The following is a 26780-nucleotide window of genomic DNA, read 5'->3' as shown; positions in this document are numbered from 1 at the left end:
CTTACTTTCAAAGTGTTAAATTACATTGTATAATGTTGGAATTGATATTTATATAGAAGCTTCAAGCCAATTGACATATATATGGAAACTTCAAGGCAACAGATTTGATTTAGTGAAGGAATTTATTATAGAGGAAAATTATTCTGTAATCCTTATTGCTTTAATATGGTTACTTTTCTACATATAATGCAAAATCAGTTGTAAAGCATATCCCTGTGTTTCCTAGGTTTTGGCATTACTTTGTGAAAAAAAATGTAATTATTTATGCTCTATATCAGCGTTTTTCATCCCTTTGCATATGATGGCATACATACAAATGATAATGTTTGTCTAGTCCAGTGGGGAAAAAGGGCAAAATAGCTCAAGGCTGAAAGCAACCCAGACTGGTTCCAGCCTCTTTGCCTCCCAACCCCGAAGAGCTGAGGGAATGGTCAATACCTCCACACACTTGTAACTTACTTCCAGCTCACTAGTGTCTAGCGTGCTTAGCTAATCCCGATCTATATAAACGCAGTTATTTTGTGAAACTGTTTTAAGTATTAGAACTAAATGTAACTTTCATTCTTATTTTAAAGAGCACTATCTAAACACATTTTTTCCTGCAAAAACACTTCTTTCACATGAGCTGGGATATGGTGATTACATTGGAACCAATCTACTCTGAATAAAAATTTTAAAACAAAAACTTCAACAAAGGGTTAATAAATGTGAAAAAACTGACAATGGTATACATTTTAAAGAAATAAATAAACAATTATCTTTAAGTTGTCAATGAAATATAAATTATATATGTTTTTATATATGCTTTTCTATGAGTTTGGACTGTCAATATTCTACATCTTACAACAAAATTATGAAAATTTGCTTCCATTTGTACAAGTAATTTTTAAAAAATCTTGTAGTTAATTTCAGAAAAATCCTGTTGTCAAAGGGAATATACCTCAATGTTTTGGAGTTAATGCAGAAGCAAATACATTCTCCTGAAGTGGCTGAAAGTGGCTGTAAAATGCTAAATCACCTTTTTGAAGGAAGGTAATATAGATTTATGAACTTATGCAGAATATATCACTATGGTCCAGGTAGAATATAAATATTTCAAGCATATTTCTAAGGAGAAAAAGAAAAACAAGGTATTTGAAGCTTAAAACATTTTGCAATGTAATCTCATATCACTGATGAGATTACTTATTTTGTCTGAACATTGAAAGGAACAGCAGAGATTGTTGAAATATGTTAAAAGTTTGCTTTAGTGCTTGGTGCATGGTGTTGACTACATTTTTAAAAATGGTAATTATATAGCACATAGCTTACAACAGTTTTTCAAATTATTGTGTAAGTGTGAAAGGTATAAAAGATAAAATCAAGATATAGCTTCTAGTTGTTGCTTTTCTACAATGACTATATTATTTATTATCATTCCTTCATTTGAATTAATGTCTTCTCTTACTGTTCTCATTCCTTAGCAGCAGAAGGATTTAGTCACATCTAGTTAAAATGCAGAGATGCTAAGATTACATAGATGGTTAGTACAACAACGGAGACCAGATCCTCTTACCTGAGGGGTGGGTGGTGGCGGGGGCTGGAGGGGTAGGCAGGAGCAGAATTGCTGGCTTCAGCAACCTGTTAGGTGAAAGCTAAAACTAAGTTACATGCAGAAGTTGCCCACTGCAGGATATGCTTAGCACCCTTTTTTTTTTTTTTGCATTTTTTTGAGTAAGAAAATGTGAGGTAATTTTGTCATTGTCTGAGTAAATTTCGAGCAGTAAAAACTGATCTTGTTCCCTGTCTTTGCCTCTAATTTGAGCCAACTATTTGATCTCTAATGTTCAGGTTCCTCACTGGTAAAGAGGGATAATAATAAAAAACTTTGAAAATTGTAAGTTTATAATATAAAGATTAAATAAATTAATTTTGTAAAGGGATTAGGACAATGACTGGTGTGTTTTAAGCACTCAATAAATCATAGCCATTATTATACTGTTATTAAATGTGAATAAACGAAGTGCATACAGCATGATAAACTGTATGTAGGACATCTATAGATTTATAAGGAATGGGGCTACACTGTTTTTAGCATCAGCCCAGCTAGTCCATGTATTTTTACACACGAGGGTGCTCCAAAAAGTTCATGGAGTTATTTATCTTTTAATTTTATCTTTCCACAAACTTTTTGAAGTACCCTCATATATTATATCTCTAAGTCATATTTCTCTTATTTAGATGTTGCTCTTGAACACTTAAATGAAAAGTTTATTTTAGATGTCAATTTTTATGGTGCTGGAAGTATGTGAACAAATACTTCGCAAATGAGGCAAAAACACAGTGGAATAAACTACAGTGTAGGATTTTTTAGATTCTGGGCAAGCCATTTAATTTTCCTGGCTGTTTCCGCATATGTAAAATGTGTACAGTTCTAATCCTGGGGATTCAGAGTTAACGATGACAATATGCCTGCCCCTGAAACACTCCCTGTCTAGTTGGGAAAACTGATAGGTAAAGAACAATCACAATACAGTGATAATACAATGGCAGTGGTGTGAAAAATACAGAGTGGTAAGAGCAGAGTGAATTCAACTGGGGTTACCAAGGGAGGTGAGGCTCAAAAGAAGGGATGCGTTTAAGGTGGAAAAAGGGGAATAGATATGGATGACTATAGAACTGTGCAAAGTGTAGGCAAGGTTCTGTTATGCACAGGTTTCATTTAACATGGCTCTGTGCAAAGCAAGGACTGCCAGTGTTCAAGTTCATAGTACCCACTGAAATCTAGTCAAGTAACATTTGCTCATATGTAATGGAAATAATTGCTTAAATATCTTAAAGAAACCAGGACTTTGATGCAAAGTAAAACTAAACAATAATATCATATAAGAAGTCCAGTGATGTTAATCTCGAAGAGGCAGGTTGGTATAATGTAAAGAACTCTTGTCTTTGGGTCAGATAAGTGTGGATACCAGCCTTGGCTCTGTCACTTTTTAGTGATAGGACCTTGACATTTAACCTTCATCTGCCTAAGTTCTTCATCTGAAAAATGGGTATAATAACATTTGTAGGATTGTTGCCAATGACCCATACATAGATCAGAAGGAAGTTGATAGTTTGATGAAACTAAATAAAATAATTTCCAGATTACTGTGAATTCTACTTCTTGAGGTCAAAGCTTAAAACAACAGTTAAAATGATGTATTATCTTATTACTGAATTCAAATGCATTTTCACATAGCCATTCCTGATAAAATATATTGGTTCTGTTTTCCTGCACTTGTTTCAATTTGGTGTTTGTACAATTGAATCAGATTCTACTTTTAATAACATGTCAATTTTATATCTCTAGTAACACTTCCCTGGATACAATGGCAGCAGTGGTCCCCAAAATAATAACAGTTATGAAAAGTCATGACACATCATTATCAGTGCAGCTGGAGGCACTTCGAGCTATTTTACATTTTTTGGTATTAGGTAAGTTACATAATTGATTGCGGGAAGAGTTAGCAATTTAAATGGATTCTCAACTTTTCATGACATATCAACTTTCTAGGCAAAAATTAAAAGACTAGTTTCTGCCAACCAAATGTAAATCTTTTTGCTAAATCTAAAATAAAAATAGAGGCTAAATAATGATGCAGAAGAGTCCTTAGGTTAATTTACAAGAAAACTTAAGAAAATCCAACAATTTATACAAGTAATAACTACAATATAAGTTATGGAGCTTTTATATCTAAAGAGGGTGTTCATCTCTCAAAATTCTTTTTATTTTTGTTGCCATCACCTGTGTTCAAACTTTTTTTTCTTGTCTGAACTATAATACTGGCTAACTAATTTTTATACCTCTTGCTTCATTTCATTCTTCTTTTACTCTGTGATCGGATTAATCTTTTCCAATAAAACCATGTGGCTCTTACTCATTAATCTCAATGGCTTCCACCTTCCATCACCCCTTTACCTTCTACTTATATCTGTTGTGACCTTATTTGTCCTCGAAAGCTCATTTAAAACACCAGCTACTCCATTCATTCATTCATTCAATACATATTTATTAAGCAGCCCTTATATTCTAAACACTGTGGTGCTGGTAAAGTTTGAAAGATGAATGAAAAAAAGCATGCCTACACTATTATATGAGCTTAGAGGTTGATGGACATGTAAATAGTTGATTACTGGGTGGTGTAAGAGGAGCTATTAAAGATACAGGTGTAAAAGGCTATGAGAATGCAAGGGTACTTCAAAAAGTTTGTGGAAAAATAGAAGTCAAAGATAATACAAATCTTTCCCACGAACTTTTTGAAGTCTTGTATTGATGGAGGTGAACATAATTTATTCAAAGGAATAGGTCAGAAATTGTAATATTTGAGGTTGAAGGGTGAATAGAGCTGGCTTGGTAGAAAGCCCGGGGAGGACATCTCAAGCAGAAAAAGGAAGTGCATGTGGTGTGGGGTGCTGAAGCAGAGAGACTGTGTGCAGGAGTGCTTCGGGATGAATGAGAGAGGGCAGGTGGAGGTCTGCAAGTGCAGGGCCTTGGATGCAATGCAGAGCAATTTGTGCATTTTTAACAGAAGTCATTCCAAATGTATTAAATGTGTTTAAAAGTTGTAGTATCCCAATCAAATTTGCAATTTATGACAATGGCACTGTGATGCAGAGGATGATTGTAAAGAAGAGAGACTGGATACAGGGAGATTGGGTTGGAGGTCAAGTCAGGTGAGATATTATGAAGGGGACGGTAGAAACAGGAGAGGATGGCTTTGAGAGATGCTTAGGACATCTATTTGACATGACCTTGTGACTACTAAATATGAGGGATAATACTTTTTTGTTCTGTAAAATTCACAATTCCTTTGAAGCCTGGTTTTTCCTTGTCTGTTTAAAATGAAATCTTCCCAAGTCTATCATTTTCCGTAGATATATAGGTGGCATTTTATGTTTCTGAGTTTGAGTATACTCAGTACAAGAGTAGTTTTTTCAAGGACAGAGCTTTCTTGTCATTTTTTTTAACACCCTGGTATGTAGAACAAAAGTAGGTCTATTCAATCAATATGTCCTGAATTGAATAATGGTGTCCCATTTATAGTTGTCAGTTAACTTTTAAGACATAATTTAACAGACATAATTTTGCTTGAAAATATTATTGCAAGTTTTTTAAAAATTTTATCTGTAGGTTGTAATAATAAAACAACTAAAAAACCCTTTTGATTATTCTTAAAGGTGTCAGTCTTATTCTTTGAGGGTGGATTTGAGTTTTAAAGATAACCAAAAGACATTCAGAACCAAATATATTAGTTAATAAAATAATACTTTTTAGTCCAAAAACAAGTCTTGAATATAGCATTTCTTTTCTTTTATTGTTCTTAAATCGACCCTGAAGCAACATTGTCAGTCAATAGTCATTTAGATATATTACAGGTGCCCTTGAAAGTAGTTACTTTAGGGCTATGCTTTAGGTATGGAAATACATACTAATAGACACATTTTATAAACATGTCAGTATCTCTATTAGGTAAAGTCTTAACCATCTATTCTACTCTATGCTGCCATGCCATACTACCACACCACACACACCACACCACACCATACTGTACTGTATCCTTCTATACATCAACGAGTAACTATGGTATCAGTATCCTAGTAGTTTCGAGGTTGAATGTGATTCTGGTTTAAACATTTAAATTGAGGTCCTTACAAGATAAATAGATGTATATGTACTCATTTTTCAACCAGATCATATTTAGATTTCCTTAGTAGCAAAGACATGCATTACAGCAGATTTATATAATTTAGTATCCAATTAAGGACAACATATTGCATCTAGTTATGTCTCAAGTTTCTTTCAATATAGTACTGTCCATTTCCTCTTCTTTTTTTATAGCAACTTTTTAAAGAGATCGAGCCAATTGTTTTAATAAAATAATAACAAAGACCCAGTTATTTTAATAAAATATCATTTGACCTGTTCTTTCTTGACTTAGTTCTAGAGGAAATAATGCAAAGTTCTTTAAGAAGGGACATAATTGGGAAGTGTATGGAAGAGAGTAATTAGGAATATAAAACCACATTGGTAAGAGCAATAAGAGGAACTGAGATTACTTAATCTGGAGAAGAGATGACTCGGGGGATATGAAAACTCTACTAAAATCTACTTATTTATAACTAATAACAATAATCATACTGAAGAATATGGAAGACTTAAAAAGTATCAGGCATTATTTGAAGAGCTTTATGCATATTAACTCTTTTAATTCTCACAGCAACCCATAAGGCAGATATCCCCTTTTTTTCTTCTTGACATTCTACAGGTGATGAAACTGAGGCATAGAGATGTAGAGATTTTTAAGGCTACACCTTGCATAATGCCGCCAGATTTTCCACCTATGCAGCCTGATTCTCGAGTAGGCATTTTTAAATACATGTTTGTACAACAAATGTATATTGAACAACTGCACTTGGAACCCTTTAGATCTGCAGATGGTGAAGTTATGGATCCTGCCCTCCAAAAAGTTTATAGTCCACACAATCTGAAGGACTGTTATGTGGAAAGGAAATTATATCCATTTTGGAGGGTAGAACAAGAACCAGAGATAAAATTTACAGTAATGTTCATTTGGCCTCAATATGAGGAAAATGTTTAATAATAAGACCCTTTACATGCGGCATGAAGTTTTTATTGCTCAGCAAGCCTGCTTTTGGTGTTTACATCTGCTTGTGAGGTAATAGGCAGCCTCAGAAGTTAATATGGTCTTGGTCACTGAAAATGAGACACGGTGTTTAACAGACTTGCCCCAGGTTATGAAGCTGTAGGCAACATCAGGACCTGTTTGAATAAATTTTAAAATGAGGACTGGAGGTTCCAGGAGTTTGGGAATCTGGCCTGCCTTGTGTACTGTGGTATCCCTAGCATGTAGCAAAATTCCTGATATGTAGTTGGCATTCAAATTTTTAAGTAAAGAAAAAGCTATATGCATCCAAATTATAGTTTGTCTTCATACAAAATATTAAAGTGAAAGAGTATAAGTAATTGTTTATTAATAATTATTTCTATCATCTTAGATTTGGGAACCATATTTCATCATAATAATTTTACTTACATATTATATTGTATAACCAATTTTTTTGACTACCAGTTTTTTCAATGGTTTTGGGATAGTTCAGCTACAATGTAGCTTAATAAGCACTATGTTTTCTTTAAATACCTTAATACTATTATATAGTCTTTAGAGGACTTTTAATAAAATGGCATGCTGTCTGCCTTTGTAATACTGAAACTTAAATCTTTTTTCCCATCATTATTCCAGTAGCTCTTTTATGCCTACATTTCATATCTGATCTTTTTACATTGTAGTCCAAATAACTTTAAGCTTTTCTCAAGTTGCCCATTGTTGCACAAAAATCTTCTAGCATATTAAAGCACAGCCTACTCATATACAAAAGAGATTGTTTGCTGTAGAAAATTCTTTCACCACAGTAACTGATTGCTACTTTAAATTCAATGAACATCCATACATTTTGTATTTATTTTATATTCAATGATGAGCTATTTTTATAAAGTCCTTATTCTAGGGGTTATTTCTTTGATAAGGAATGCTACTAGGAAAAAATACATGTGTATTGTTGGGTTAACTATGATAGTGTCTAACAAGTGACAGTCTGTTTAGCTTAAATATTGGTAAGAAAAAGGATTTATTTATTTCTTTTTGTTTTTAGGCATGCCAGAAGAATCCAGGGAGGATGCTGAATCTCAACGCAAGCTAAATATGGCTAAAAAACAATGTTTCAGGAATGATATTCACAAATTGGTCCTAGCAGCTTTGAACAGGGTATGTTGAACATACCCTGCCTTTTAGCTTTTATACTGTTAACTAGAAAATTACATTTGGGAAACTAGACTTTTTTTTTTTAAGTGTAAGTTTTCCATTGTTTGTTTACTGTGATATTAGGAAGTCATGTGGCTAGAGATATAAGATGACTATAGGGGTATTGGGGGTGAAGCTAAGTGTACTGTCAATTGCAGACTTAGGCAAGGTTCTTTTTGATTGCTAGCAATATAAATACACTGGAGTTTGCACAATCAGAGAGAGAACCAAAGAGTTAGGTGTGCAGGTAAGCCTTATGAGCCATGTCAGGAATTATGGCTGCTGTTTCTGTCTTTTCCTCTGTGGCTGCTTGTCTTTCTTTCCTGGTCGCTGGTAGAAAGTTCAGCCACCAAAGACATACTAGGTACAACATTAAAGTCTTCTTTGATGTTTCCCTGTGCTCGTTTTCATTGCTGTCCATAGAGATAACCTCTGAAATGGTTTTATATGCATTGTTTTTTTTCCCATTTTTTAGGCATTTACATATCTATGTACATTTGCAAAATACATTATAAACCATCAATAAATCATACTAAGTCTGTAAAAAGGAGAAGGGAATCACATTTATATCATGCAATGCAAAAGGTATTGGTGGAATTGAGATGGTGTGGAAGTTTAACATAAGATGAATTGTTTTTTTTATCAAAATATATAAAAGTAAAGATGTAAAGAATGATTAGGGCTAATGTTTTTATGAAAGGAAGAGAGTATTCAGAGTAATTAATAGAAATGATTCCTTGTGATTTGGTATACTTTGATAAATGTCATGAATTAATTACAGTGGCCTCCAGAGAGATCTCCTTTAAAAATTCAGTTTAAACTGAACTTTATAGTATAATTGTCTATGATATGTTTGAGTCATTTGAACTTAAATCTTAATATGATTCTTGAGTATACCAAGACTATATAGTATAATGGGTTAAATTTAATTCCAGAAATATTTATTGAAAATAAGTATGTGGAAGGAAGTGGTTAGGCCTTGGGAAGACCAAAATGAATATGTTTCATAACCTTCTGTACAGATTTCATAATCTTATGAGGGGAATAACAACCATGCATAAACCAGTTGTTCTAGATTAGCGCTGATGGGCTATACTAGTTTTGTGAACATATTCTATGAACATAGAGGAGGAAGCAGTCATTTTTATTTATGGTAAGTGTTGGTGAGAAGGAAGAGGTACAAGGAAAGCCTTATAGGTAACTGTGATTTCAGTTAGCTAACCTTTTCTAAAGTTATTGGGTATGAGTGTGATACATGGAAGAAGACGGAAGTCAAGAAAGCCAGTAGGTGCTGTAATGTGGAGAATATCACTCAGCTCCTGGGTTGCACTATCTTTTGCTACATCCCAGGAGAAGCGGTTGAGAACTACTTTCTTTCTCCCCCTGCCAACACCTGAGTAATGACACACAGCATCTCATGAAATAGTTGACTATCAATTTGGGGTGGGGACTTAAGGTCATGGGGGAATAGAAGTGACATCATTTTATTTCAGAAAGTTCCCCAGTGTAACTCTCCTAATCCTTCACCATAGTTAAGAAAAAATGCTCTAAAAGATGAGAGTAAGTGATTTCTTTAGCTCTGAAATTCTGATTGCATGTCTCACTCTGAAAAAAAGGCCACAAAGCATCAGAGGTTTTAGGTGCAAATATTGCAGACACAATGAAATGAATTACCACTAATAATAAGTCTAAACTTGGAAAGTAGAATTCCATGTAGGTAGAACTTGAGATTCAACTATAATTTACAAAGCAGAGACTAAGAAAAGTATTTATTAAAGCAAATCGATGTGTGAATACATACAATTCTAAAAAAATTCAAGCTGAAGTTAAAATCTGTGTCTGGCCCATTGTTTTTCCATATAAATGATCTTTTTAGCTTTTCTGCAGATGAAGACTTTCAGTCACCAATTCCCAAGAGATCTATTTGTCTAGTATTGTTTCTGGAGAACAAAGTAGAAGATAAGCTCTCCACATTTTGGCTGCATCTGTGTTTTGTATGCGGTGACACTGCTGTTCACTTCAGTCAGGGAACCCGGTAGAGTAAAACCAATCTTCTGATGAAATGAACACAGTTCAGAGAGCCTGTGGGCTTCACAATATCCTTGAAGCAAAATTTACCCTGCTTAAATATTGAAGATATTTATTTTAGTTGTAAACAATATGTAGTCAAACAAAGAGCTCCTTTGCAAAAGCGATAACAGCAAACAAAAATAAATTACATACGAGTAAAGTTATAAAAGGATTACAGGACATCTATACAGAACACTATGAAAGTTAACTTGAGGTTCAAAAGTAGAGTTGAGCATATGAAAAGATACACCTTTTTTGATGAAAAGACTAATGTTTTAAAAATAAATATTAATCTAAATGAATCCTTACTAAAAATAACAATAGTCTTGTCTGGAACTAAGTAAGCTAGTGTAAAATTCTAATGAAAAATTAGTATGTATGAATAACCAGGAGTATTTTGAAAAAAAGGGATAATTCATATGGCTTAACTCCAACAGATAATCAAAGGTATTATAAGACTTCAGTGATTAAAATAGTGTGATTCTGGCACTGGAGGAGATAGATGAATGCCACATAATGGTGGCTCAGGAAATAGACTGAAATGAAAATGTGTAATGATATGACAGTCCCTGGCCACTGGGGGAAAAATAGATTACTCAATAACTTGTGTTGGAACAACTAACTCTCCAGTCGTTTGGGGAAAGCAAAGGAAGTTGAATATTTATCTTACTCTTTTCGCCAAAATACATTACAGATAGGTGGTAATTTAAAGGTAAAAAATGAAGTTGGCATATGGCATATAAGAAAAGGTTCTCAACTATAATCACTATCAATGTAAATTAAAAAAGAAAAACTTTGTTGGAGGGAAATTTGGTAATATCTACCAAAATTAAAATGGACATGTTTTCTGATCAGCAATCCCACTCTAAAAATTTATCATACAGAAGTACTTGCACATGTACACAAATTTTTTAGACAAAAATGTTCATTGTGGCAGTAGGTATAATAAGAAAAATGTGACAACAAACTAAATCTTACATAGTAATCGTTCCAAACATTTTGAGAGCTCTGTCTTCTGGTGATCCTGGAATACTATTTTGTAGTTAGGTTGGAGCATGTGACTGGTTTTGCCCAAGGAGTTGTGAATGGAGGTTATGTTTGTCATATCTGCACTAAACATTTTAACAGCTGGTGTGGCATCTTCCAGACACTCTCTCAGGCACTACCCCCTGCAGCGTTTGAGACAGTGGTTGCTTTATCAGCAGAGGTCCTTGAAGGACTGTGTTGAGCAGTGGCCGCTCCTGACCTACAAAACACATGAAGCATGAGCAAGAATTGGACCTATTAGCATTTCAGCCTATTTCATAATTTTGGGATTGTTACTGAAGCTTAATTTAATCTGTCCTGGCAGTATAATGCCATCAATGCAGACAAATCAAATCAATTATACTGCTTCCAAATTATGTAATTCTATGTAGAGATTAAAAAACAATCACGTGAGACTCTTCATGTACTGCTATGGAAACCTCCAATTTTCCATGAATTTGAATGTATCTTCCAGGTATCCATTTTTTTTCTTCATGTATGGTAATGTATGCACACTTTTCCATGAAAGTATATTTCCACTTCCTTATCTCTTCTCTCTCCCCACGACCATCCAGTTGTAGAGAATTATAGTGTTTGCTTTTATAGCTTTGACTATACAAAATTTTGTAATAGCTAAGTTGGTGGGTCCTGTCCTACAGACTGTGCACCCTAGACAACTTCCTTAATGTCTCAGTTTCATTATGTATAAAATAGAGATAATAAATGGTTTTTCACTTTGAGTTATTATGAAGATTTTATAAGATAATTAATGTAGAAGTGTAAGTACAGTGCCTAGCACATAATATGCACGGAATACATGTTAATGTTATTACTACTGTATTTAAAAGTATATTTTAACCCCTGGCTATAAAAGATGAGATAATCATAGTATTTACACTTCAACCATCTCTACCTGTTTTCCCACTGATTTTTGTTAAATAAATTGATTCCACATTAAAAGAGTATATAACATTTACATTCAGCTCTATACCAATTCCTAAATTTGCTTTCCTCATTCCTACACTTATTTAAAGTTAATCTCAAGTCCTTTCATTATAGTTTTTCCATTCATCGTCTAGTTGTCTGAATTTCTTTAAAAAAGTTTTATTCCCTGAATATTTTAATGTTTATAATGTTTTTTATTAATGTTGTTGTTGCCTTTATATTTGGACTCTTGAAAAAACAGTTTGGTTGGTCTCAAAATATTGTGGTTTTATTTTCTTTCCCTAAAGACTTTGTAGGCATTTCACTGTGTTCTAGTCCTGAGGGTTTTAGTGGAGAAGTTTGAGATCAGCTTCATTTTTCTGGTCAATTTTAAATAACTTGATATTTTTGCCTGACTGCTCAAAAGATTCTTTATTTTTAAATTCTGCCACTTTATTAGCGTATGTCTCAGTATTAGTTCTGGGATATGGTATCCTTGTTCTAGCTATGCATTCAATCTTTTTTTTTTTTCCTGGAAAGTTTTCTCAAATTGTATCTTTAAATATATATTTTTTTCTGTTCTTTGTTTTAGCTCTCTTCTTTGGGGGCACCAGTCATTTGACGTTGGGTTTCTTTTGCCTTAATCTTTTAATATTTCAAAGAACAATCTAGAGGCCACTGTTTATCAGATTGCTATGTACTCGTGTAGAAGTGACATCAATCCATGCATTTATTTTATCTATCAAGAGCAAAGATGGAATTTAAAAGAGGAAAAGGATAAAGGGAGAAACCCCCCCCCCACACACACAAATTATCTGGGAATAGTTAGATTTTTTTCCCTTCTTTGGCTAGTCTACATAGCTGGAAGCTAGGAAAGAGGCCAGTGTAAGCATCTTTCCCTTGAGCTGGCTACCTCATTCATTAGAGAAATCATTTCAATTATTTATGGATTCTCTGAAAAATCTTGAAAAGTTTAAGAGCACAAATGATAGGATGTCTCTAACAAATGTTTGTAGATGGTCTTCTATTGGCACCTCCAAAGTTTCACTTCGAAAATACTTGCTAAGCAGAAACTAGTAAGTTGATTTTAATCCCTGTTTGAACCGCAATGTAATGAATCACTATTTTCAAGATGGAGCATTGGGTAAGAGAAGGAAAGCCCATTGTAGTCTTGTAAATATAATATTATACATATATGATACATATGTATATATATTAATTTGTTCAAATTTACTAAACTATTAAAAATCAAATACCCTTATTTTTAATTACCAGTTTATTTAAGCATGAACAAATTCTCTTTGTGTGTAGACAAATCACAGATTTCCTGCTGCAAGTCATTAGTCATCATTGAACTGTACTAAAGGAATTAGAGACTAGGGGAGCTCAAGGAAGAAGGAGCAATAGTTGAGTAGAAACTTGTTAGAGGTAAAGATATTGAGGACAGAGATGTGTGCTTTATAAATATCAGTTGATATCATTTTAGCACCAAAAATAAGACAATGATGCATTTTGAGCTTAGGAGCAAGAACTGGCTACATAATTTGTGGGGTTTAGTACAAAATGAAAATGCAGGACTTTTTGTTCGAAAATTAGTAAGGATATGAAGATGGGGACAGCAGAGCATGACACCAAGCATGGGGCCCTTCTAAGCCGTGTGGGACTGTGCAGGTGCACATGTGAGGCTGGCCTTGCCTGCCAAGCAGGAATGATGGTGCTGTTAGTCAGAAAGTTCAGAATGTCAATCTCCTTTTTTTTTTTTAAGAACCTCAGTTTACAATGTTGTTATCAAGCAAAGAGAAATGTGGGCTTAGAGCTTAAGAGAATTGAAACATGTGCTTTGAGTTATCTTCTCAAAGGTCTCTTTCAATTTTTTTCATTAATACATAGAGATAATAGTGTGTGTCCATCATAGAGTGTTTGTGAGAATTAAATGGATTCATCTACTCCTATATGAAGTGCTGAAAAGAGTGTCTGGCACATAGCAAGTGTTACGTAGGTCTTGGCATCGATGCTGTTGCTGTTGATGTTATTGTGACTTGAAGCCATATTAGTGTATGGAATGCCATCCGTGAATAGAAGAATTTTAAGAAAAGAACTTTGGACAAAGTTTGGAGTTGAAAGAAGAGGTTATATGGGAGATGGGCAAATGAATAGTTTTAAAGTTTGATAATAATTGGGTGAATACTGTGTCATAGAAATCAAGGGATGAGAAAGCAGCAATTAAGTTGTTAGTGGACTTTTTTCTTTGAATGGTTTTAATTCAAAGTGGTGAGGACAGAAGTCTGACTATATGAAATTAAGGGGCAGGGAGAATGTGGAGGTAGTGGGTGGAGACTTTTCTATTAATAAGTTTAGAAGCGAAGGAAAAGTGGTGGCTTGATGAAAGGGAAGACTGATTAAGGGGAAACTCTCTCCCAATAATTCTTAAGTTTTTCATCTGCAAGGAGTGTTTAGCTCAGGGCCTGACCTGTGGTCATCACTCAGTGTTTATTGCATGGACAGTGAATTATTGCATTTCACTTTCATAAAAGCCCTGCAGTATTAGGGATATTTTAGAGACAAGGAAGCTGAGACAGGCACCAAACCATCCCTCCGGGTTCACTTTGCACAACTTTGAATTTCTTTATATTCCTTGAATAACCCCTTACTTTCCACTTCTAAGTAAATGTTATCTCATTCATTTGTAGTGGTTCTCAAATTCACAGAATTTAACCTAAGTAGTTTACCCTAATTTAATGGGCTCCTAAACTGATGTACTTACTCTTCAGGGAGTTGGCAAGATGGAAATAGCGACAGGAAAAAAATGCCAAAGGAGGCAAGGGAACAAATGTCTTGGTGAAAGGATAGATGAAATGATGTCCAAGCCAAGCAGTGAGGGGGTGGAGATGGGCACAGGGCAAGAGACTGATGCTTCTGTCCAGTCCCTATAAAAACAGTGTGGAATAACGGCAGTTGAGAGACATTGAGGGACTAGACTGGGAAAGGGATGAGAGCACAGAAGCGAGGAAGGTTAGAAGGCAGAAGGTTTTGGTCAAAGAGGTCACATCAAAGCTGGAGGTCTGGCTTGAAGCTATTGCAGCTCTGTGATGTGCCTGTGGTCTTTGGAGAGGAGATACCCTGAAATGGGTATCAGCAAAACATGATCTGCATGAACGCCAAAATCCTGAGAAGAATAGCACTGTCATTTTTGAAAGGAAAGTTATGAGGTGGGCATTCCCATCATGGTGGAAGTTTGAAGAATGGTGGAAAAGCAGAGACGATCAGTGTAAGTTAGATACATGTTGCAGGTGTCAGAAGAGGGGATGTGAGACTGTGATTGTCATATGATTGGAAAGTATGTTGGCTGTTTTCGTCTCAGACAATGAAAAAGGTGGCTTGGAAAACGAAGTGGATTCTATTAGAATACCTGTAAATAATGTAAAGTCATCTGGAGGAAATTCAGATGAAGAGGTTGCAAGATGTCGGGATTAGGATCTCGGGCTTCTAAAGCAGACACATGTATATTCAAGTCCCAGGCCTGACACTTATTAGCTGTGTGACTTGTGCTCTGTTCCCACATCTTCAAAGTTTGTCAAACCTATTCCATGAGGCTGTTGAGAGGAATAAATGAAATAAGACATGTAAAGCACTTGGAGTAAAGACTAAATTCTCAATTAATATTTTCTATGGTGAGAGGAGCATTGCATTTTTCTGGTTAGGTGTGTAGGCTTTGGGATCAAACATCCTAGATTTGCTCTCATTTCTGCCGTTTATAGTCTGTGTAACTTTAGGAACAGTTACTCAACCCTTTTAACCCTCAGTGAACTCATCTAATGGGAATGATGTTAGTATGGATATCATGAGATTATTGTGAAAGGAAAATGCATATAAGGTATTTATTTAGCACAATGCCTGGCATAGAACGAGCACTCAATACATGTTAAAACGATAGCTCTTGTCCTTAATAATGACCAAAAGTAATTAATAATATAGAAGACAGAATCAAAGATACTAATTTGGATTTGGATTACTGATTTACATTTTATCAGTCTATAACTGGCTTTAATTGAGGTAAGTAAAGATTAAGATCTCATTTTAACCGCAAGTATTCTTGAACCCCTTTTGATTTTAGTTTATTGGAAATCCTGGGATTCAGAAGTGTGGATTAAAAGTACTTTCTTCTTTAGCACATTTTCCTGATGCATTAGAGATATTATCCCCGGAAGGCGCTATTGACTCCGTGCTTCACACACTGCAGATGTATCCAGATGACCAAGGTTGGTACAATTTGAATTCAGGTTTAGAATAGATTTTTATAGGCCATTAACTGTTGTTTGGATAACTTAAATTTTTTTCTTCAGTTTTGAGATTTAAAACAATTAATTTTACTTATTTATTTTCTTTTACTCTCCTAGAAATTCAGTGTCTGGGTTTAAGTCTCATAGGATGCTTGATTACAAAGAAGTTATGCATAGAAACTGGACATCTGTTGGCAAAAATTTTGGTTTCCAGCTTACAACGTTTTCAAGATGTTGCCGAAGTACAGACTGAAGTATGTGCATTATCTTGAAGGGAATTTGGGAACTTGTGCAGATTTAGCTTTCAAAGCAGTTTGTATAATTCCCACTTTGCATTAATGGGGTACTGTAGTTAATTGAAAATCATTTATCATTTTGTAGTATTTTAATTATAGATGGTGAAGACAATTGGGTTGATTCTCTAAAGATGCAGCTTTTCATTATTAAATCTCTAAAATCAGCATATTTATTCACCATTTGTCTTTCCCATAAAAGAGCAGAGAATGTGCTAAAGAAATTCCAAATAGTTCAGTTTATTTGCTTAGATTTTAGATAAATAAAAGTTATAATTATTCTGAAGCTTGTTACTTTCAGTGTTTTATTGGGGACTGCTTACCTCTGCTTCTTGATTTTTTTTTTTTGCAGTGAAATAATATTTTAAACATTTTTCACCAAGAAAAATTTAAAACATGATATATAATAACTGCTTTTATAATGAACTCAGGATATTGGCCTAAGGTTCAGGGAAGATTAAAAAATAAATTCTGTTTCAGTTTTTTGTTTTTCTTTTTTAATGTTAACAAAAAAGTTTCTGATTTCGTTGTGGTTTCTTAGTAATGGAGTTTGCATCTTTCATAAACCACACTCAGCAAGTATTTTCATAAATGGCAGCATTGACCAGGAATTAAAATATCTAGACTCTAATCTTTGCACAGAAATTATCAATAAATGAGATGATGTGTGTAGTTTTTTTTAAAAATTATAAAGTGATGAACACAACATTCTTAGATTAAAAACAAAAATGCATTTTATAAGTCTGCTTCTCGTGATGTGCTGCAGGCTAGGCTGATGAAAGCCAAGGCAGAATTGATGAAAAGTAATCCTAGGGAAAGGAAATGATTTTGTGCAGGTATCGAGCTCTCACTCTGCATCAATTCATCTGGGCATAAATTTTAGGATCTCTATAGTAGAGGTTACAAACTATTATTGACCAGTTGGATTAAATCAGGTCTGCCAACATATTTTATTTGGCCAGTTCAGTGTTTAAAAGTTTTTAATTTGAATGATATGTGCCTTCCTCACATTTTTATTACCCACTTTGCTGCAGCATTCATTGGAGTTTGCAGGAACTTCTGCTCTTAAGGCTGGTGGACTACATGTCCCTCAGACATGCATAACTAAAACTACTTCTCTTATCAAATGTTAGCGAGTCTTTGAAGAAACTCAGCATCTTAAGAGCTCAAAATAATAATTTTAATATTATTTAGATGATATTTAATATATTTAATAATATTTAGATGATTTCATTGACATATATTAAAGGTAATAAAATATTAAAGCGTTAAGGTGATTTTTGGTGAATTTATTCAAGCTAAAAGTCAAAAATCCAGTCTTTTTTTTAAACATCACATGGATGGAGAGGCCAGACCACTCATGGGGATGTGCTTGAGGTGGTTCTAAAAAGTAATGGTGTTCTTTATAAATAACTTACTACAAGAATGTAAACCTCAAAGTGCCTTCAGAGCTTCTCAAATAACCTCAATGTGATTGAAATCTAGAAGCTTACACTTGTCTCTTTGATGTGAAAATTTCAGAAGAAGGCAAAAATTTGGGGACTATGCCAGGCTCCTTAGAGAACCAAATTTGCAATCTTGTAATAAAAAAATCTGCTCTGCTGGCCTATTTGATTCTGTAGCCCTGCTGATTCAGTTCTAATCCTGACTAGTATCTGGCTTTCATCCTATAGGTAGGGCTTAAAGATAGGGATTTTTTTAAAGCCCAATTTTAGAGGATTAGGTCTTTTTCCTCCTTTGCTAAGGGATGGTTACCTGGCGGTTTTTTCTCTGTGTGCCTGCAGTATTTCTTAGTAATGAGAAAGCAAGGAGTATTTACAGGATTGTCTCAAGATTTACAGCTTTAAAGTACAAACCCAATAAATACACAATATCTGGTTACTGTAAATGAACATCCTCGAGATTAAGTATCTACAAACTCTCTATTTTACATTATTTATTTATTCTTTTTTTGGTTCATGATTGCTTATGTTATTATTATTGTTGTTTGATCATTCTTTCAGGGATTTCAGACAACCTTAGCAATACTTGAATTGTCCATATCTTTTTCTAAGCTGCTGGTGCATTATTCATTTGACTCAGTAATATTCCATCAGATGTCTTCCAGTATCATGGAACTAAAGGATCAACAGGTACAATGTTTTCACTTGCATGCTAAATGTTATGTATTTAGCTGATTCTAATTCTCATTTTTATCCTTTTTAGTTTCTAAACCTCTGTTGCAAGTGCTTTGCAAAATTAGCTATGGACAATGAATTAAAAAACATGATGCTAGAGGCAGCGTGTGATCAGAATAATAGTATCATGGTTGAATGTTTGCTTCTCTTGGGAGCTGATGTCAATCAAGCAAAGGAGGCAACTTCTTTAATTTGCCAGGTAAATATTCGAGGCCTTACTTTTGTCTTTATGATTTGATTCTGCCATTGTACAGTATCTTACTTACATCCTATTATTCTTCACTGCAGAATTTCCCAGTTTATTTTTTCTAATTTGCAGTAAGATTTTAGATTCATAACATTTCGGAGGTAATAGGGTCCTTTAGGCATTATCCAGTCTAATCCTTCATTTGACTTGTTTGCCTACCTTGTTATATTGATAAATAAGTTTTCAAATATGTCTCTTACTATGTATCTTTATACAACTTGTTCTCCAGCCATCCCGCACACAAAAACAGACTTTTGCTGTTTTAGTCATTTTCCAAGCATTTTCTCTGTTTTTAGTTTTTCTGCCTAGAAAGTTCTCTCAGGGCTCCTGCATGTGGCTATGCAGGCTAAGCACTGTATACCTTTGGGGGTGCCATTCATACAAACATTCCTTGCTGTTAGCTGCCCCCAAGGTTGTACAACATTGTGGCTTTTACTTTCCTTCTCTCCCTTCCCTTCTGAGCCATGCAAACACGTATCTGTCTGATTGTTCTATTCTTCCTTCAAAATCTAGTCCAAATTCTCTTTTCTCGATAAATCCTTTTCCATAACCCCACACCTCCAGACAGAATTAAGATTTTTTTTGTAAGTTCATGACAATTTGTGTGTATCTTCTCTATATTTTGTGAGTTGTATGAAAATAGAAACTTACAGTGTTCATCTTTGTATCATTCAGAATATCTCATTGCTTAATATGTGGTATGTATTGAATAAATATTCACTAAAATGCATTATCTATATTTCAGATTTATCTTAGTTGTACAAATTCTAGAGTTTACAATAGGTAGCACCATGTCTATTTTCTAGAAATTTAACAATATTTCTAACAAAACAATTACATAGTGATTTAATATACTTTATTAAAGAATCAGTGGGATAGTATGTTTTCCAATAATTTACTTTTTAAGCCTGACTTTATTTAATTTTCCACTTGCCTATGGATTCAAATCAATTTGTCAGCTGTAAGATTAAGTTAGTACTAATTAGTAATCAAGATAAAAAGAAACAGAACTTGTAAGTCATTTTCATGTACCATTATGTTTATGCACTAAAACCAAACACATAATCAGTTTATTTAAATTTAGTCAAATTTCTTTTAGGCAAGCATCATTTAAAAAATCTCTGTTATTAAAGATAATTAAATTATTTCCCTTAATAACTTAGTATGTTTCTATTGTACGTCTTTTGTATGTAGATCGTTGCATCAGCGTTATTTGGGGATGCCAAAGAACTAAAATGAAAGTTTTCATTAGGGAAACAACATACCTAAAAGCACCCGAATGCAATTGCACAACATTCTCCAAGGAAATGCTTTCTATTCTTCCTTCAGTTTGTTTAAATCTTTCTACACAAAAGGCTTTTCATTTTATTCTTCTTTCCATATTTTTTGGACTTTTTTATGCACTTATTTTTATTGTCTCTTTTTAAAACAAAATCAGATCTTTTCATCCATGGATTATGTATTAAATTTAAATAATTTATCCTATTTTTCAGAGGTTTATTTGTATCTAGAAAATAGTAAATATTGATTAAATGTTGTGGATAGATTTATTGAATGTACCTTATTAGTACCAGTGCAAAATAAAGTAATGAAGACTATCGATTCATTTACCAAGAGGTTGCCTAATTAAGCACTAGTCAGAGCAAGAGCAGAGTTAATCGTGTTAGGCTTTCTGAGGAGAATTTAATGATGTAATGTACATGATTGATAGAGAAGAATATGGAACATATTGATAGAGAAGAATACTGAGCATGCTCAGAGACCTGAAGATAAGACTCATCAAATCATGATGGGAAAAGCAAGTATAATGAAGTCTGAATTGAAACAATATCAAACACTTCTGTGATGCTCATTACCATGTGGGCACTGCTCTGAGTACTTTACACAATTTAATCCTCACAGCAACCTTGTAAATAAGCCTGGTATTATTCCTATTGTACAGATGAGGAATTAAATAACTTGCCTAAGGACACTGTCCTGTTAAACGGTGGAAAATCTGCATCCCAAGTGTCTGCTTTCGTCTCCTGGCTACGCAGCAGATTCATAGTGGTGGTGGTGGTGGTGGTGTTCATTCAGTCCTGAATGCTAGCTTGAAAAATTTGGTTTGGATTGGGGGTGCATTAATTGTAAATTAGAATATGGGAGAGAAGATTGCAAAGGATAGTAAATTATACTTTTGATAATTTTTAATTATATTCTGAATTTTCTTTATTATTATTTAAATATAAAACTGTATATCCCTGAGCAGTGCTTTATTCCTGTTATGAATTTGCAATTAATTTCATAAAAATATATGTTAGCTAAAGAGAAGGACTATGTGAGATTTAAAGGAATTCTTTCTTTATTCTTTTTTTTTCTTCTGGCATTTATTTCTTTTTTCTGATATACTTTCTTATATATCTCTCTCCTTATGGCACCATATGCCTAAAGTAAGCTTGCATAGTTTGGATCCCCTAAGGAAAATTCTTTCTACAAAAATGTACTGAGCACCCTCTGTGTGCAAAGCACAGTGCTAGACAGTTAATAGAGAATATAAAAGGGGTTTCCTGTTTCAAAATAGCTTCTTTCTAAATGTGTGTGTATACTGGGGCTAGAGAGAGGACAAGACACAAACCACTTAAGTACAAAGTAGGCAGTAAGTGGCATAACTTAGAGATAAAAGTTTGCTGAGCAGTAAGAGAAGGCATTTGTAAGTTCCTTTTTCTTTACCCTCCTTACCTCTCTCTCTTTCTGACTTCTTCCCTTCCTTCCTTCCTCCCTTCCTTTTCATTTTTCTATGGGCCTTTAAAGAGGATCTTGGTAATTTGCTAGCTACATTTATAGATTCCCTGGGCACTGTGCGTGGCTTCAGGAGTACAGATTGGATTGCAGTAGTGTCCATGCCTTTCCATTCTAGTGAGCAACAGGTACGTGTGGTTTACTGTGCTGAGGGCTGCCCTCAACAAAACAGGATGGGAGCCTGGAGGAGGAAGGGGGTGTGGATGGGAAGGATGGGAGCAGGAGACTTTGAAGCTGTTTCTTCAAGAATAAACATCTTTAACTGTTTGAGGAACTTCCATACCATTCTCCTCCCCTACCATATGACTTAGCTATTCCACTGTTGGGAATATACCCAGAGGAATGGAAATCATCAAGTCAAAGGGATACCTGTACTCCAATGTTTATTGCAGCACTCTTCACAATAGCCAAGAGTTGGAACCAGCCCAAATGTCCATCATCTGATGAGTGGATAAGGAAACTGTGGTACATCTGCACAATGGAACACTACTCTGCTGTAAAAAAGAATGAAATACTACCATTCGCAACAACATGGATGGACTTAGAGAAAATTATATTAAGTGAAACAAGTCAGGCACAGAAAGAGAAATACCACATGTTCTCACTTATTGGTGGGAACTAAAAATTAATAAATAAATAAACACACAAACAAATAAAGGGTGGAGGGAAGAAGACAGAATAACCACAACAATTCCTTGAACTGTTTAAGTCAAGTGAACAGATATGATGTGGTGGGGCGGGGGTGGAGAGGAACAGGTAAAGGGGCATGAAAATCAACTACAACGTATATTGAGAAGTAAAATAAAATAAAATATAAAATAAAAATAAAAAAAGAATAAACATCTTTTTGCTAGGAAAGAGCAGAGGAAAGCATTTGAGGCAATAGAAATAGCATAAATGAAGGTAATGAGGTTTGAAAAATTGAATGTTGTGTTTGGGGGAATGTCCTAGAGCAGAGAGATTTTAGAAGATTTTTAAACAGGTTGGTGACTTGATCGTATCACTGTAGTTGCTCTGGGGAGAAAGGGTTGAAGGTGGGTGGGTGATCCTGGAGACTGGTGGGCATTAAGCCAGTGCCATCCAGCTATATGACTGTTCCCTCAAATCCCTTGGACACACTTTAATTCTAGGGAATTCAAGAATGTCCCCTGACGTCATTTGCCACCCACCTCGGCACCCTAGATCTTAGGATCTTCTTTCCTTTCCTTTTCTTTTTTAATCCTTAATTTTAGGTAACAGAAAGAATACACGCTTTGAAGCCTGCAGATTTAGCTTCAAATCCAAGTGTCTGTCACTTACCAGATATAAGGGTTTGGACAAATCATATATCTTTTCTAAATATTCATCTATAAAATGGGGCTAATAATTTCTATGACATGGAGATTTTAAAAAATAAGGATTAGAGATTATGTGTGTACAAATTTTATGTGTCAGAACCTATCTATTATTTATTTCTTATTTATTATTTTGACATAGTCAACCACACTCCATCACCTTTGAGAAGCTGTTCTTGAGTAGGGCCAGTGTGCTATGCCATGGGTTGCTACGTCTTCTCTTGGCTTGCTAAGTTCACTCTAGTTTTTGTAGCACCTAACATGCTAACCCACACTGAACACACGCTCTGAAAACGTCACATTCAGAGGAAGGTAAGAGACTGAGAGACAAGGTATATCTTTGTGGAAATTTGGATTCTTGTCCCAAAAAGCTCAGGAAAACCAGACATGAGTACTGATTGTTTTTTGCATGTTGCATTAATGAATTTTATAATATTTATGTTCTCATTTAGTTATTCTATGTCACAAACAAAGGCCGGGCAGTAGCATTTACTGTGTTAAAAAGCTAGTTTCCCAGGTATGTTCTAATGGGCCAACAGAAGCCCGGAAAGTGTAAGCAACACGCATGATGGGTGGAACCTGGATGTAAACTCAGGTCCCAGCTCCAAGTCTACGAGCTTTTTCTCCATGCAATGTTGCCTGTTTCGTGATAAGTGACTCTCAAGTGGCAGATTAATTTGATTTAGGCTACTCTGATATTTGCGGCACAGATTTTCTTTTCCAAATCTATTTCAAGGTTAAGTTTTACCGTATTTTATTTTGTTTCAATCTAAATTTGAGATGTAGAGATGAATCACACCAAGTTTGATACACCAATATCCCCAAAGGAAGAAATACAGGTTTATAATGTGCTTCGGTTTTCTTTCTTCTTTAACAGGTATGTGAGAAAGAGAGCAGTCCCAAATTGGTGGAACTGTTACTGAATAGTGGGTCCCGTGAACAAGATGTACGGAAAGCACTGACAATAAGCATTAGGAAAGGTGACAGCCAAATCATCAGTTTACTCTTAAGGAGGCTTGCCCTGGATCTGGCCAATAATAGCATTTGCCTTGGAGGATTTTGTATAGGAAAAATCGAACCTTCTTGGCTTGGCCCTTTATTTCCAGATAAGACATCTAATTTAAGGAAACAGACAAGTAAGTATCAGTAAAAAATATTCTGTACAATTCTTATTTTTAGTAGTATTTTTTCAAGTCACTAGTCTTTTAGTAGATATTCACTCCAGTTTGATGCACCTTAAGCAAAAAATATTGCTAAGGTTTGGATATTACTTTTGGACATGAAATACTGAAAATAATATTTTATTTAAGTTCTTCATGAGACAGCAAATATGTATTTTATAAAAACAGCAAAGTGGTGGGAACTTTCTGAGGGTTTGCTTTTCTTTTTTATATATTCTATTTTTTATTATGAAAGTAATACATGCTCATTTAAAAAATAGGAAACTATAAGAATTATAAGAAAGTAAATAAAAATAACTTTTTTTAATGCTTTATGGGTTATCAATGCAAATTTTTCCGAGACTTTGTATATGCTTAAATATACATATGCATTTGAATGTACATGCAAAAACATGTATACATATATACTTAGCATTTTAAAGTCAATATATATTTTGTATCTCAATTAAGGATGTATTTTCTTTATACTTTCAAGTTAATACATGTTTTGTTCATATGGTATACAATGGTGACAAATTTTCATCCTCTGATCACAATTTCTGTCTTTTCAGCTCCCTCATTTACTCACATTAAATGTTTTAAAGCTTGAGCTTCCAGCTTTCCCTCTGTTAACTCACCGCCATGCCCACTTCCTTCCCATAGTCTTCATGCTTCATGACTCTTCACCTTAAGGACTGTCTTGCTAATAACTTGTGTTACTATCATTTTTATGATACAAAAATGTATCAATTGCAAATGCAATGATTTTACTGGCAAAAGTCCCAGTCCTGGACAGTCCAATAGTTTACATTTTTCTCACTTTTACTCCATAGCTGAGTGCTGCTAGACAAAAGTATCCACCCATGCATATTGGTGCCTCTAGTGGCAGTCAGGCTGCATTTAGCTTGGTTTCTTACACACTTCATGTACTTTTACTTCCAGGCTTTTCCCAGTGTTACTCTCTCTACCTAACTCCCTTAACTTCTCTCTCACCTAGCTGTCTCTTCATTCTTCCCTCTTCAGCACTGTTGTCACTTTTTCTAAGAAAACATTCCTATATCCATGATGTCTGGAAGGTCCTCCTACATGCTTCCATAGCTTATACGTGCACTTATCATAGAGCACTTACCATATTATGCAATTGTATTTTTCCTTTTTTATAATGTAACTTCTGGTGGATTATAAGCATCATGAAATTGATATCGATTTTGTCCACTCTTGTAACCTTAGCATCTATTACTAGTGCTTTGCACATAGTAGATGATTGTTAAATATTTATAATATTGGTAAAAACTAAAAATTGGTAATACATCATGTTGATAAGCATATGTGGAAACAAGCACTTCAAACATTGTTGATATAAATTTAAATTGTCCTCTTTTGAATATTTTCAGTGTACATACATACTTTTTTGACCCAGCAATATACCTTTGGGAATCCACAATCACAGCCATTTACAATGTGCATGAGGAAATCTGTACAAGAATGCACATTAAAACATTGCTTATATTAGCAAAAGATTAGGGGGAAAAACCCATAAGTATTCCTCAAAAGGAATTATTCAAATAAATCGTGCTATGTTCATGCAGTAGAATGCTTTGCAAGTATTGCAGGAAAAACATGTAGCAAATCTAAATGCCCTTATAGAGAATGCATTATTAAGCAAAAAAAAAAAAAAAAAAAAAAAAAGAAAAGGTCACAGAACTATGTTTTTAGTGTACTAACACTGGTGAAAACTCAGTTGAGATATAGTGGCCATAACTGTTTGAATATGAAGGCACTATGTCAGGAAAAACTCCAGAAACAGGTTTCCTGGTTGCTTCTGGGGACTTTGGAAATTAATGAGACATAGTTAGATCCCACGTTTCATCACTTCAACTAGTCTCATGCGAACAACCTGCTTACTGTAATTGTTGAAGTCTGATGGAGGGGAATTGTGGGCTCAATGGAGAGAGATGGAGGGAGATTTAACATTCACTGTTTTCCTTTTGTTCCATATGAAGTTTTTACCATTGCCAACTCTTACCTAACTTAAAAATAATAATATTGTTTGATTAATTGGAGGGTATATCCATGATTTCACTGGCAGCTAGTCTGAGTAAAGAACATTTTGGATTCACAGCTTCGAAACATTTTTCAGGTACTACTTGTCTTAGTTACATACACATATTATAATGTGAGCTGTGAGCTAAGAGAGCAATATTTGAAAAAATCTTCCAGGCTCTATGTAGAACAATGAGGACTCTGCCAACTTATTTTTTTCATAATAGAGCATAATATAAAATGTAATTAAATAGCAAGAAGAATATTAACTTAAAAATTCCTTTGAATTTCCCAGTAGACTGAATCACTCAGCAACGTTTATAAAAATAACTATATCATTTATTTAGCATCTTCTATGTGCTAAGCATTGTGCTAAACATTTTATATGCATCATTTTATGTAACCTTTTGCATAACCCTATGCTGTATCATTGTCGTCGTCACTTTCCAGGTGAAGAAACTGATACTTAGGGAGCTTATATAACTCACAAGTGGCCCAGCCTCTTTCCTGGATCAAATTAGTTTCATAGAGATTCAATTTTGTTACTTACGCCAAAGCTTTGCGTAAATTTTGGTGATTTTTAAAAAGTTTAATTCTCCACCTCCTA

The 26780-nt window shown here is 34.4% G+C and overlaps 1 protein-coding gene across 3 annotated transcripts in view; it reads left to right on the top strand.

The window, feature by feature from the left end:
- The window catches only part of LRRK2 (leucine rich repeat kinase 2), a 131215-nt gene that overhangs the window by 27112 nt on the left and 77323 nt on the right, over window positions 1–26780 (top strand). For all 3 annotated transcript variants that reach the window (XR_010021331.1, XM_063074909.1, XM_063074910.1), the window contains exons 12-19: window positions 903–1032; window positions 3332–3456; window positions 7693–7805; window positions 15976–16120; window positions 16259–16395; window positions 18438–18566; window positions 18640–18810; window positions 23848–24106. Coding sequence is in view for 2 of the 3 variants with exons in the window: in XM_063074909.1 (XP_062930979.1) it covers window positions 903–1032; window positions 3332–3456; window positions 7693–7805; window positions 15976–16120; window positions 16259–16395; window positions 18438–18566; window positions 18640–18810; window positions 23848–24106 (1209 nt within the window). In the remaining variant the exon portion in view is untranslated. The remainder of the gene's footprint in view (window positions 1–902; window positions 1033–3331; window positions 3457–7692; window positions 7806–15975; window positions 16121–16258; window positions 16396–18437; window positions 18567–18639; window positions 18811–23847; window positions 24107–26780) is intronic.

The sequence above is a fragment of the Cynocephalus volans genome, chromosome 12 (genome assembly GCF_027409185.1).
Source record: "Cynocephalus volans isolate mCynVol1 chromosome 12, mCynVol1.pri, whole genome shotgun sequence".
In the NCBI taxonomy this organism is placed as follows: Eukaryota; Metazoa; Chordata; class Mammalia; order Dermoptera; family Cynocephalidae; genus Cynocephalus; species Cynocephalus volans.
This window is presented reverse-complemented; position numbering and strand designations above follow the sequence as displayed.